Source organism: Peromyscus maniculatus, chromosome 4 (genome assembly GCF_049852395.1).
Source record: "Peromyscus maniculatus bairdii isolate BWxNUB_F1_BW_parent chromosome 4, HU_Pman_BW_mat_3.1, whole genome shotgun sequence".
NCBI classification, from domain to species: domain Eukaryota; kingdom Metazoa; phylum Chordata; class Mammalia; order Rodentia; family Cricetidae; genus Peromyscus; species Peromyscus maniculatus.
In genome coordinates this window covers 108,659,845-108,673,421 of record NC_134855.1, presented here as the reverse complement: position 1 = coordinate 108,673,421, position 13,577 = coordinate 108,659,845, and the positions used below count along the sequence as shown (strand labels likewise).

Here is a 13,577-nt window from a genome sequence, read left to right as displayed (position 1 = left end):
GGCTCAAAACACATATACCATTTATTTTGGAAACATGCCTTCCAGAATTTACATTTGCTGCATTCTAAAATCAAAGGCTGTATGTTTCTTTGCCAACCCTCAAGCTACGAAGTGTGAACACCCAACGTTCTCTCATGACCCCAGAGGCTGCAAGAGCAACTCTGCTTTATTGTTTTTGTTTTGTTTTTGAGACAGCGTCTCACTCTGTAGCTCTGGCTGTCCTGGAACTCACTATGTAAACCAGGCTGGCCTTTGAACTCACAAAGATCTGTCTGCCTCTGCCTCCCAAATTCTGGGACTAAAGGTGTGCACCACTATGCCAGGCCAAAGGCAACTCTTGAATCCCAAAGGGCAAGAGTTGAGTATCAACTGGCCCCGAGTTCCCCTGTGCAGAGCAAACTGCCCTTCAGACCCGGCTGCTGAAGTTGCCTGGATGCCGGGGTAAAGCGCAACCCAGAGAAACACCAGCCAGGAGTGCCTGCCTCCTGGGGAGTTCTGCACTGTCCTCCCCACACCCAGGACCCTAGTGGTCACCAGCCCCAGCAGTCACACTGAAGTACTCTTGCAGCTTGAGCAAGGCCCGGAATCGATGGGAAATGGTGTTCTTCTCAGTCTTTGGCATCTCTGCGTACCTAAGAGGAAAGAGAAGCAACTCAGAAAACAGAGAATCCAGAAATCAGGAGGCTGGGTACCCCATTGCCACCCTGGAGCCCAAAGCCCAATGGTTGTTTTAGGGGAGGGGGACGCCCGTAGGTAAAAACCATCCTGAGAGCCTGTGCACAGGCAAGGGGCAGTCAGGCCCCCCATACTCCATGTCTGAGCCCAAGCAAATGACCTTCCACCCTGAGAGAGCCGGGAAAGCAGGCAATTGCCACCTGGTCCTCAGCCTGTTAGACCAGACAGTTCTAAATTCCTCTCTAAGATAGAAACGTCCAGTCACGGGCTTGGAGAGAAGCTGAAATCGCTCTAGTGTGTCCGTAGTTCTTAGAGAAGTGTGGACAAGAATGAGGTAGGTGTCTGACAGAAGCAATGGAGTCTGACAGTTCAAACAGCACTGTGGGCTGCAGAGCCAGGCAGCTGGCCAGGGGCCAATGTTGTCAGTGTGAGGAGACTACTAGACAGGTGAGAGGTCACACCCTGCCTTTAGGCTGCAGAACTAGCTACATGTGGCTGATTACAACTGAATAAAAATGGGTCTGGAGAGATGACTTAGCCCCTTGAACCCGACAGACCCTTCTGACCTCTGGCCAGTATAGTCATCTGGTGTACAGATATGCATACGGGCAAAACACCCATTAACACAAAATAAATAAACAGAACAAAAATAAACTCAGCTCCTCTTCTAAGTAAATCCCAAGTGCTCTGTGACCGCCCAAGCAGACAGCACAGCAGAGGACACTCTGACGCCCAAGGACAGGCTGACCAGGGCTGCTTCAGGCCTGTGAGGTGCTGGGCAGGGGAGCTACAGTCGGGAAAGCCTGATCCAGCAAAGACAATGTACAAATATTCACAAATAAAAGGGTGCTGTTAATGTGAAGTGCTAAGAACACACACTACTGTGTGGGTTTCTCATGTCTAACAGCAGCTACAAAAGTATGCATTTTCCCAGCCCAGATGGAGCTAGTGTCAGCCCACAAAACCACAAGCTTTATGCATCTTGATAGGCAGGGCCAGAGGATGAGAGCCACCAGCCATAAGACGGCCAAGTGAGCTAGGAGCAGAACCTAGGGTATCTGTGTTGCCCTGCCTGTCAGGCTACCTGGATTCCTTGTGTCCATCCCAGCGGAAATGGCTTCAGCTGGAACAAAGCTTGCCTTACCCATATCCGCATGACTGCACATGGGCAAGGTGCCCACCCAAGCCCACGCACCAGGGAAGAAGTCTGGGTTCCTTACGTTTGCTCATATCCATCAGGCTGAAAGCAGGGGTCCCAGCCAAAGTCCCGGCAGCCTCGTGGCTTCACGATCTGGCCCTGTAATATGGAGGGCGGGTGTGTAACAGGGAGGCAGGTAGGTGTGTAACAGGGAGGACAGGTGTGTAACTGGAGATGTACCAGACCAGAGTGAGTTTGTTTAGTTTGCGAATCTGACTAAACCTGAATTACTCAAAATGTTTAATAGTACAAAGGACCCACGGTTGCTATAACTTTCTGTTGGCACCTCAGTAAGCAAGGTTAGAGCAAAGGCTGGGTAGGGTGGGACAACCTGTAATGGGCACACTCCGGAGGCCGAGGTAGGAGGACTGCTCAGTTACCAGGCCAATCAGGGCGACATAGCAAGATTCTGTCTTAAAAAAACCAGGAGGCTAGGGAGATGGCTCAGCTGGTGAGTCTCTTGTCTTGTAATTATGAGGACCTGAGTTCAATTCCCAGGACCCACATTAAAACAAAAGCAAAAACCAACTTTAAATAAGCCGCGTAGAGTGGTGTAGCACCTGTAACCCAGGGGAAGGTAAACAACTTGGTCTATTTAGCAAGTCAGGCCAGTGGAGACTGTTTCAAAAAACAAGATGGGCCAGGCATGGTGGCGCACACCTTTAATCCCAGCACTTGGGAGGTAGAGGCAGACAGATCCTTGTGAGTTCAAGGCCAGCCTGTACCACAGAGTGAGTCAAAGACAGCCAGGGCTACACAGAGAAACCCTGTCTCGAGAAACCTAACAACCAAGATGGACTCAAGAGGCAGAGGCAGGTGGCTCTCTGTGAGTTCAAGGTTAGCCCAGTCTATACAGTGAGAACTTGTAAACAAACAAAAAAACTAATACCACAAGACGGACAGCACCCTGAGGTCGTACCCCAGCCTCCGTATGTTCATGCATGTGCACACAGACACACAGCAAAGGACACAGAGCAGGCCTGGGAGGGGGACTTTGCTTTTGACTGGCCTACCGATACCACTGCGATGACCTTCTTTCTGTAGTCCTGATAAACTGTAACCTAACTGAAGGAAAGCTGGGCCAGTTTTGAAAATGTGACAGAAAACATGTGGCTGGAAAGGTGGCTCAGCAGGTAGGTAAGTGCTTGCTGCATGGACTACTTGATTTCACTCCCTAGATGCCAAGGTAGCTACGAGAGCCACCTCCTAAAAGGCAACCTCTGACCTCCACACACGCAACACACACACACACAGACACACTTTTAGAAAATTTGCTCCTGATAGCAAGGTAAGGGTCCTGAACTGTTCGTGGTATTTCTTACAATAGAGGGAAGAACTGAGGATGTGGCTAGGTGCTGCCGGGCTCCCCAGCATGCACAAGGCACTTGGGAGGTAGAGACTAGATGTTCAAGGTCATCCTCAGCTACAGGGTTGAGAACGGCCTGAGCGACTAGTTTAGCAGAGCATGGTGGCACATACCTTTAACCCCAACATTTAGGAGGCAGGTGCAGGCGGATCTCTGTGAATTCAAGGCCAGCCTGGTCTACAGAGCGAGTTCCAGGACAGCCAGGGCTACATAGTGAGCCTGCTATAAAGAGAGGGGGAAGGGCACACAATACAACCGAGAAAATGTCACCAAGATGACAAGCAGTGTCATGAAATGCCATGTTATCAAGTATCAAGTCTGCTCTGAGTTAGGGATGAAGCTCAAGGGGAGAGCTAGGTTAGCGGAGACCCGGGCAGCACACCACCACTACACTCCAGACAAAGCCAGCCACACTGAAGCAGGCGTAACCCCAGCTCCCAGGCCGAGACAGAGTACTCCAAGTTCAAAGCCAATCTGGGCTACAAGGTGAGTTTGTGACCAGCACAGGCAACAGCAAGACCCTGTTTCAAGACAAAAACCAACAAAAGAGGAGGAGCTGGGAATAGAGGCCAGTGATAGAGTGCTGCCTAGTGTGTAGAGGACCTGGCTTCACATCCTAGCACCTGGTATGTTGGGGAGAAGAAGGCACAGGACAGTGACAAGGGCGGTTATAAATAACAGAGATTAAACACAGAAATAAATGCCAAGTTACACAGTGCCAAAGGGAAATTATGCTTTTGCTAGTGGGGAGCTATGTGACCAAAGCCAACGACTAAAGCGCTCGGAGTCTCACTACAGCTGTCCACCACACTCTCGGCCCAAGGTCCCAGCAAACCCAGACTCCTCCTCCAACGGATGTCTTGAGGCAAACGGCTACTACTACAAGGACAATGCTGTTCATGTACCACTTGACAGTGTGTAACAAGGACACCAAAGACAACGAGCCCACCGGGAGAACAGAACAGGATGGAGAAACAAGACCACCTCACGGAGACTGGAAGTTGGTCAGCAGGAAAGAGCACGGGCAGCCACAGCTGGACCAGAGAGGGAGGGACGGCAGTACCAGCCAGTCTAAGGCAGTTGCTACTTAGTCACTGCAGGAAGTGGCCAACTGGAGACTTCTGGGAAAGCCACGGGCAACACAGCTCACTGCGAACAATGTTAACTGGGCTGTGAAACCAACCGGCCCCTACCACTCACCACATGTGTACCCGAAAGAACTGAAAACAGGCTCTTGACTCATCCGCACTCCTGGGTCATGGCAGTACTATCCACAAGATCCTGGAGGTTGTCAACAGAGAAACTAACGAAGAAAATGTAGAACAGGGGAGGGACATGTACTCCCAGCTCTTGGCAAGTGGAGGCAAGGGATCAGAACTTCAAAGATATCCTCAACTACACAGTAAGTTAGAGGCCAGCCTGGGGATACACAAGACCCTGACTCAAAATCAAAAGAAAAAACAAGAAAGAAAAAGATAATAGAGTATATAAAACAAAATGTTCAGCCTTTAAAACTCTCAGAGTTCTGCTGTGTTACAACACAGGCAAACCTTGAGAACGTCTTGCTAAGTGAACTAAACCAGTCACATACAAAGCAAACCCTGAAGCAGGGGCGTGGTGGTGCGCACCTGAGAATCCTGGTACTCAAGAGGCTGAGGCAGGCCACACAGTGAAACCTGATCTCAAAAATAAACAAAATCAAAAAACTAAGGGGGGGGGGCGCAGACAGTGGTGCACACCTCTAATTCCAGCACTCGGGAGGCAGAGGCAGGCGAAACTCTGTGAGTTCAAGGCCAGCCTGGTCTACAGAAAGTTCCAGGACAGTCAGGGCTACATAGAGAAATCCTGTCTCATAAACCAAAAAAAAAACCCACCAAAAAACAAAAAACCAAAAAAAACCACTGGCTGCTCTTGCTGAGAACCTGGGTTCAATTTCCAGCACACACATGGCAGTTCCAGGGGATCTGATGCTGTCCCTGGCTTTGATGGGCACCATGTTACACGCTGTGAACAAATATACAGGCAGACAAGATATCCATACACATAAAATAAAAAATAAAAATAACAACAGTAAAGCAGTCAAACTCTTAGGAGTGTGAAGTCAAACGGCAGCATCTGAGTGAACAAAGGGGCTTGTTAAAAGGGGTCGTTTCAGACTTAAAAGACAAAAATCTTCTGTAGTCCTTGTAAACGCACATACACTTAACAGTATACTGAACGACAGTTAAGATGCCTTGTGGGGCTGGAGAGGTGACTCAGCAGTTAAGAGCACTTGCTGCTCTTCCAAAGACCAGAGCTCAGTTCCCAGCACCCACATCTGACAGCTCACATCACCTGTAACTCCAGCTCCAGAGGATCTGATGCCTCCAGCCTCTTTGGACACCTGGACTCATGTGCACATACCCACATGCAGACATACACACCAACACACACTTAAAAACAAAGAAAGAAAAGAAAAAAGATGGCTTTATGTTGTGTCTGTGTTTTGTTTTTGTTTGACTATTATCCAAAATAGTTAACTGAACAAAATAACACAAAGCATCTATCTACAGTCGATCTGGGGAACTAGGTTTTATCTCGGCTGGAGGGACAGTGTATGCTAGAAGGCACTGTCCTGATCAGCTTTAAGGGTGGTCTGGTGGAAAAGCAACTACACCTCAGGTCTGACAGGCAACTTCAGGAGGTGCTGAAGGGCCACTGGCAGAGGAACGAAGGGCTGAAATTCTGAGGTGGAGCAGTAGCGCCATGGTGGAACACTTGCACAGCACATAAAAGCTCTGACTTCCACCCATCACCACAAAACAAACATTAAAATCTTGGGTGAACAAGAAAATTCAGAAAGGCTGGAAGACAACCACGAGAAGCTGTAGGCCAGGTGTGGTGGCATACAACTACTTGGGGGGTAGAGGTGGATCTCTGTGAGTGTTGAGGCTAGCCTGATCTACATAGCGAGTTCCAGGATATTGATAGCTACATAATAGAGACCTGGTCTTAAAGAAAAACAAAAACAACAACAACAACAACAACAAGGGGTGGGGACCACTGCAGAGTGGGTGTGCTGACACAGGACTACAATGCCCACTTGGAGATAGAGGCAGTAGGGATCTGAAGTTCAAGGTCCATCCTGGCCACACAGCAAGTTCAAGGCCAACCTGGGACAAATGAGAGACTCTCTCAAAAACCTGAGTGGGGAGGAGACTCTGCCCTGGCAGAGGAACAAGGCCATCTCAGCAAGCTGGCCTGTAGCTCTGGCTTTGAGGACGGTAGTTCCCTTTAGTTTGGGCACCTGCATCTTACCAGGACCTACTCTGGCAAGATCCGAGTGTGTAAGGCTGGGCAACATAGGTTTGGGGACTGGCATTTTCCTAACTGCGGTGTCTCCCAGCAAGCAGAGCGTCCCAAAGCCCCCGCTGCCTCTACCATCTTCCTTCATTCCTGCAGCATATCGCAGCCATTTATTTAAGCCACAGAGTCCTCTGGTGACCTGCAGAATTGTTCAGGTGGGTACGTACCGAGGTCTGGCCCCTGAACAGGAGGACTGGCTGGCTTGGGTCCCCGGTGCTGAGAGCAAATGTGCACAGCGCGTAGGCTGATTTGTCCTCAAAGCCGGCCAGGAGCTGGTGGAGACCTGCAGGCAGATTTAGCGAGGGTTCAGTGAATCTACGCTGTCCAGTCTGCCCGCCGCCCCCCCAACTCCAGAAGCCCAAGGGTGTGGAAGAATTCTCCAGATTGGATTATGTTGGAGTGGGAGACTACAAGGGCTGCATTCTAGTCCTCAAGAGGGACCTGAAGCCTCTCTTTGGGTTCTGACACAAACTAAAACAAGGTTCCTTGTTGAGATCAAAGTGTCATGTAGCCCAGCTTGGCCTAGACCTCACTTTGTAACCCAGGCTGTACTGGAACATAAGATCTTTCTGCCTCCGCCCAGTGAATGCTGGGATTGCAGATATGTACCACCACACTTGGTTTACGTGGCCCTAAGGATTGAATCCAGAACTTTATGTACGCCAGGCAAGCATTCTGCCAACTGTGATACACTCCCAGGATCTTAGGTAGTCCAGGCTAGCCTTTAACAGCTGAGGATGAACTTCTGATCCTTTTGTTTACAGCTCTCAGGATTAGAGGCCTAGACTACCATTCGGGCTGTTTTGTTTTTAAAACAGAATCCTGCTTTGTAGCCCAGGCTGGAGTCCACAGCCTCCCTAGGGCTGGGATCACAGGCATGTGCCTATATGCTTTGCTGACACAAGATTGCTCCAAAAAGTAAAATGGCTTTTGTTTTTAAGGATCTATTTATTTTTACATATATAAGTGTTTTGGCCACAAGCATGTGCAGTAGTGCCCACGGAGGCCAGAAGATGCCAGATCCTCTAGAACTATAGTTATGGACAGCTGTAAGCAGCCTTGTAGGTGCTGAGAACCAAACCTGGGATCTCTGAAAGGGCATCAAGCACACTTAACTTCTGAGCCATCTCTCCAGCCCATTTGTTTTTTTTTTTTTTTGAGACAGGGTCTTGTGTGTGGCCCAGGCTGGTCTTAAACTCGGGATCCTCCTGCCTCAGCCTCCTAAGTGCTGAGATTACAGGAATGCACTATGCCTGGTTTCAGGTGCTTTTTTTTTTTTTTTTTAAACAAAAGAGGTCCAGGCGGTGGTGGCGCATACCTTTAACCCCAGCACTTGGGAGGCAGAGACAGACGGATCTCTGTGATTTCAAGGCCAACCTGGTCTACAGATGGAGTTCTAGGATAGCCAAGGCTCCACAGAGAAACGCTGTCTTGAAGAACAAACAAAACAACAAATAAAACCCCAAAACCTAAAGAGGGAACATCCTGGCACACACTCCTGAGTGAAAAGATAGATTCCTGGACCTAGAATAGTTGCTCCCTCCCTGAAGACGAGGCTAGGCAACGTCTGAAACAAAGAACTGCAAACAGTCATTAACGTCAAACCCCTTGACATCCAGATTCAACTATGGCCCCTAGGTCCCTCAGATTCAAAGCTTTCATCACCGATCCCCAGCTCTCCACCACAGTGCCTTCTGTTCCCAGTGCGTCAACGGAGATGGAAGTGGAGGCCGACGGCCTAAGGCAGCCATGACTAAGTGGGGAATCCTCCCAGGCTCAACTCCAAATGGCCCATGGGAAGAGACAACAGGGACACATACCTTCAGGCTTTAGCTTCTCTAGGAACCATTTTCTGCAAAAGAAGGAAAGGAGAGTCAGTACCAAGAGCAGACTTACCTTCCTATCACCTGCTCTGGCCTACACCCATAGGGACCAGAGCTCCCAAATGCCAGAGAAATGAAAAAGAACGTCTCAAGTCAAAATTAAGACAACAACCCAAAGGCTGGGACTATAGCTCAGCACCAGAGAGAGACAGAGAAGAGGGGGAGAGCAAGGGGAGGCAGAAGGAAAGGGAAGAGAAAGAGAAACAGGAGTCTAACAGGAGGAAATGGAGCGAAACAGGCAGCAGACACAAGGCTCAGTGTGCAAAGGAAGGCGAGCACCTCAGTGGGGACGAGGCGAACACCGAGGCTGGAGCGGGAAGGCTACCCCTGCTTATGTAGCCAAGGACGACCCACAACTTTCGCTCCTTCTGTCCCCCATCTTGCAAGAGCTGGAACTGTAAGCACGCACCACCGAGCCTGCTCACCTGGTGTACACAGGGACAGGGTTGAACTCGGGGCTTTATCACGCAATAAAGGCAAACACTCTAACAAGGGCACTACATCCTCACCGACCTGTTGTGTTTTGACTAGGATTATTTTATGTACATCAGTGCTTTGCCCACATATATGTATACGCACCACATGTGTGCCTGGTGCCTGCAGAGGGCAGGAGAGGAGGTCAGGCTACTTGGAAAGGTAGCTTCAGAAGCTTTGTGAGATGCCATGTGAGTGATGGAAATTGAACCCAGGTCCTCTTCAAGAGCAGCCAGTGCTCTTAACAGCTAAGCCACCTCTCTAGGCCCTCTTTTTTAAGGTCTATTTATGTGTATGTGCACACATATCTATGTGAATGTATGTGCACAATGTATGTACAGGTACCTCTTGGTTCCCTTGGAGCTGTAGTTATAGGAGTTTGTAAGTTGAATGTGGATGCTGGTATGTAAATTCCAGTCCTCGTGACTGAGCAATAAGCACTCTTAAGGGGTTGAGTCCTTTCTCCAGCCCCCTAAATTATTTGAGACAGGGTCTCACTGTATAGTTCCAGCTGGCTTGGAACTCACTAAGTGGACCAGGCTGGCCTCAAACGCACAGAGAGCTGCCTGTCTCTGCCTCCTGGGTGCTGGGATTAAAGGCATGTGCCTCTATGCCCAGCTCTTTCTTTTCTTGTTCTTAAGATTTATGTTATTTTTAATCATGTGTATGTGCGTGTGTGGTGTGTGTATGTGAGTGCAGGTACACACAAAGGCAAGAGGCATTTGAGTCTATGAAGCTGAAGTTACAGGCAGTCGAAAGCTGCCTGATTTAGGTGCTGAGAATCAAACCTGGGTCAGTGGAAAAGCAGCCAGCACTCTCAACTACTGAGCCATCTCTTCAGTCCTACCTTTGATAGTGGTAACCCTTCCTTGGTATTGGTGCCAAGATAGTGAATGACCCATAACGTCACATAACTAATCATTTTACTATTCCGGTAGTTCTGTGGATGGGGCCCTGCAGGGTGGAGGTGTAGTAGAGTACTCACATGTAGGGGCCAGGGAGCCCCCCGAGGGCATTAAAGCACAGACAGGTATCTTCCACCAGTACAGGACCCTGCACCTGTAACAAAACATAACCCTGAGACTCTATCAGAGATAGGCTTCAATCCCAAGCCCGAGTCTGCTCAGGCTGGGGCCTAGAGGGCGAGAGCTGCGGGGACAGGTCCACCAAGAGCCACACAACTCAGCTCTTTGTCTTCAGCTTAGAAATGTGGGCTTCAGTGCACTGGCTCATCACAGAGCAATGAAGTGCTGGGAATCAGCGGGAGCCGGATTCCGTGTGTTCCCTCCCAGTTCTGAAGACTGTGAGTATGGGGTGGGGGTGGGGTGGATATGTACAGGGAAAATGTATGGCTGAATGTATAGAACTAAGAATCAGAGAGGCAAGCGTTGGAATACAAGAGGCAGTGTCCCAACAAACTACTTTAGACTCTGCCTGTTCCCACAAGGCACAGCCCCGGAAGCCCACAAGAAGACTGACTGGGGGACCACAATGGCTAAGTACCTGGCGAGCGGCCTCCCGACACTTCTGTATGGAGATTTCATCCGGCTCTCCCTGATACTCAGGCACTGATCAGTGGACAGACATACAGACGTACAGAGTCAGGACACACAGCAAGACAGTTAAATCAAACTACTTTTAAAAATGAAACAAAACAGAAACATACGGTCAATTTTCTGTGCCACCAAAGTGCATGGAAACTTATCTCCTAGAATCTGAATGACCTGTTCCAAAATGAAAGAACATCTGTCACACCATTTGCTAACAATTCCCCACTAATTCCCTATTACTATGTGAGGTGTCGTCCACCTTTCTCATTGGGTAATGTTCCCATCAGTCCTCTAGAGCTAATCAAATTCTTTCTATAGTAATGCTTCATCAAACATAGGCAGGAAAACAGCTTTCTCAGGCTAGAAGTGTAGTTCAGAAGTAGGACAGTGACAGCAATTCTTTAAGTCTTGGGTTAGATCCAAGGCACCTACAGTCAGAAGAAAACGAGTCTTTGGGTCTTCATTCTAAAAACTGTGTAAAGCTTTGATAAACTTGTGTTTTTCTTTTGTTAACCTGCCTTTTACTATGCTGTGGTCAGTCATGAATCGTATGAGGTATCACACATTTCAGATACGGGAAGTGCCTAAGGCTAGATGGACCACAGTGGTGGGGTGTGAACTACTCAGTCTGGATCAACCAACCCCACACACTTCCTGTTTGCCATCACTTTTGAGGCAGAGAGATGTCAGAACTTAGGACTTAGGGAGCGATCTTTGTCACAGATGCCACCACTCTCATAGTCTGCTGACTTTATCAGCTCATCCCAAAACGGGTGTGGTAGGGCATGCAGGTAGACCCAGACCTTGGGAGACAGGAAGGTCAAGAGAACAAGGTCAATCCTGGCTACACAGCTGGGTCAGGCTAGCCTGGACTACACGACCCCAAAATAATACGGAAAAAAAACATTGAATCGGGCTGGAAAGATGGTTCAGGGGTTTTAAGAGCACTCATTGGCTGTTCTTCTGGAAGTCCTGGGTTCAATTCCCAGCAATCACATGGTGGCTCACAACTATCTATGATGAGATCTGACGCCCTCTTATGGCCTGCAGGCACACATGCAGGCAGAACACTGCATACATAATAAGTAAATCTCAAAATTAAAAAAAAAAAAACCCAAACCTTAAATCCTCAAGGCGCCGCACTCCACGGAGATCTCTCCCCAAGCTCAGCCTTTCCACACTGGGGCTAACCCACGTTCCCCAAAGGTCCAGCTCCCGGTGTTCCTCACCCCTCTCCCGGGCTTCCCGGGCGAGGAAAGCCCTGCAGCCCTATCTCCACCCGCCTTCTAGAGGGTCCCCACACCCCACGACACCTCTTCCAGCTTCTTTGCGTTTCCCGTCACAAACACGATCTTCTTCCCCGCCAAAGAGGCCATTGCATGGGCTGGAGACGGCCGGGAATGCCCGGAAGCTCTATGCGTGGAACGCTGGAGACGGAAGTAGATAGCCCGACTTCCGGCCCTACCTGAAACCTAAAGCATGGCTTAGGCTGCGGCTGCCTGCAACCGCGAGGTGGCGGCCGCGGCCGATGAGCTTTCCGCAGAACTGCTGCACCAGGCGCTAGGGACGCGCTGCTACAGCCCTCGGGCTTGGACGAGGGGGGCAGCCAAGAAGCCGCGCCATGACCAACTTAGCCCTGTGTCCTGGGCGGTGTGCGCCCTGCAACCTCAACTCTGTCATGGAAAACTATCTCCTAGACAAGGGCTCCAAGCCTGGGTTTCTGTCCTAACTTTACCTTCAGCCCCACATCTCGCCGGCTAGCTCCATCTCCTTCACTGCGAACTTGAAACAGCGTAACCAAGCCATTTACTCATCTCTTAGGCTTGGGAGCTAGTGTTTCGACTCCTGTTCTCTTGTCCCGCTTATCAAACTCCACCCCTTCTCCAGGGACATTCCTTTCAGCCCAGTCTCTGCATTGGGAACACAGCAAGGAAATGAGAGCGTCCCTATTAGCCCAACCACATGTGTATTTGAGTCCACTGAAGCCAGAGAGGGTGTCACATCCCTGTAACCTGGAGTTACAAGTGGGTTTGAGCTCTCTGATGTGGACGTTGGGAACCAAACCTAGGTTCTCTGCAAGTTGTCATTACCTTCAGGCTGGTGAGATGGCCCAGCGGGTAAGAGCACTGACTGCTCTTTCGGGGTTCTGTTCCCAGCACCCACATGACAGTTGTCTGTAACCCCAGTTCCAGGGGATCCATTGCCCTCTTCTGGCCTCCGAAGGCATACATGTGCAGGCAAACACTCAGACACACTCAGACACACACACACACACACACACACATTGTTTTTAAAAAGTTCGGGATGCTAGCTAGACAAAGCGGTGCACACTTGTAATCCCAGCACTCTGAAACTAAACCAGGAAGAACATGAGTTCAAAGCTAGCCTGGGCTGTATATTATGTCAAGGCTGTAGCTCAATGGTAGAACATTTGCATAGCATGGCCATGGTCCTGGTTTTGGACCCCAGAAGTACACAAATAATGGAATCCTAATCAGCCTGGTTGTTTAGCTTAATATTATTGGTCTCTTATAGTCTTGGGTATTTGTGTGTTGCTATAAATGCAACTTGGGGGCTTATTGAACTTAGGCAAGCATTGTACCACTGAGCCACATGCCCAGCCATTAATGATTTTTTTTTTTTTAAACCCTAGAACTGTCCTCACAGAATAGCCACAGCCATGTTCTCCAAAAATCTTTCCTCAGTTGCAGTGCAGAGGCGGACTTGTGGCTTATTACAGTTAACTGGGAAAGGCTGAGTTGAGTATGTGGTCCTCCCTATACGGCACTTGTCTTCTCTTCCGTGAAGCCAAAGGGAGTCCTCCGGAAAGTGGAGGAGCAGAGGAGGTTTTAAAAGCCAAGGTGACTTCTTGAATGTTAAATGCCTCAGCTCCAGCCTCTGGCTAGGAGGAGCTTGTCACAGATTTGGATATAAGCACTGATAACTACCATGTAGTATGGTTAATTAATTCAATGATCCCAGACAACCACATCCCAAGCGGCTTGGGTACTAGCCTCCCCACCCAGGGTGGTGAGGGGATGAAGAAAGGACAGACACACACACAATGAAGCTGGAGTCAGGTGGGG

General features: G+C 49.4%; 1 protein-coding gene across 1 annotated transcript; it reads right to left on the bottom strand.

Annotated features, from left to right (window-relative positions):
• Positions 1 to 3: 3 nt before the first annotated feature.
• Itpa (inosine triphosphatase) lies at positions 4 to 11,959 on the bottom strand. Its single transcript, XM_006984545.4, has 8 exons — positions 11,805 to 11,959; positions 10,608 to 10,665; positions 10,445 to 10,509; positions 9,927 to 10,000; positions 8,405 to 8,436; positions 6,752 to 6,867; positions 1,896 to 1,972; positions 4 to 632 (listed from the first exon to the last, which is right to left on the bottom strand). Exons 1-8 carry the CDS (start codon positions 11,865 to 11,867, stop codon positions 524 to 526), a joined length of 594 nt encoding a protein of 197 aa, XP_006984607.1. The 5' UTR covers positions 11,868 to 11,959; the 3' UTR covers positions 4 to 523.
• Positions 11,960 to 13,577: the final 1,618 nt, after the last annotated feature.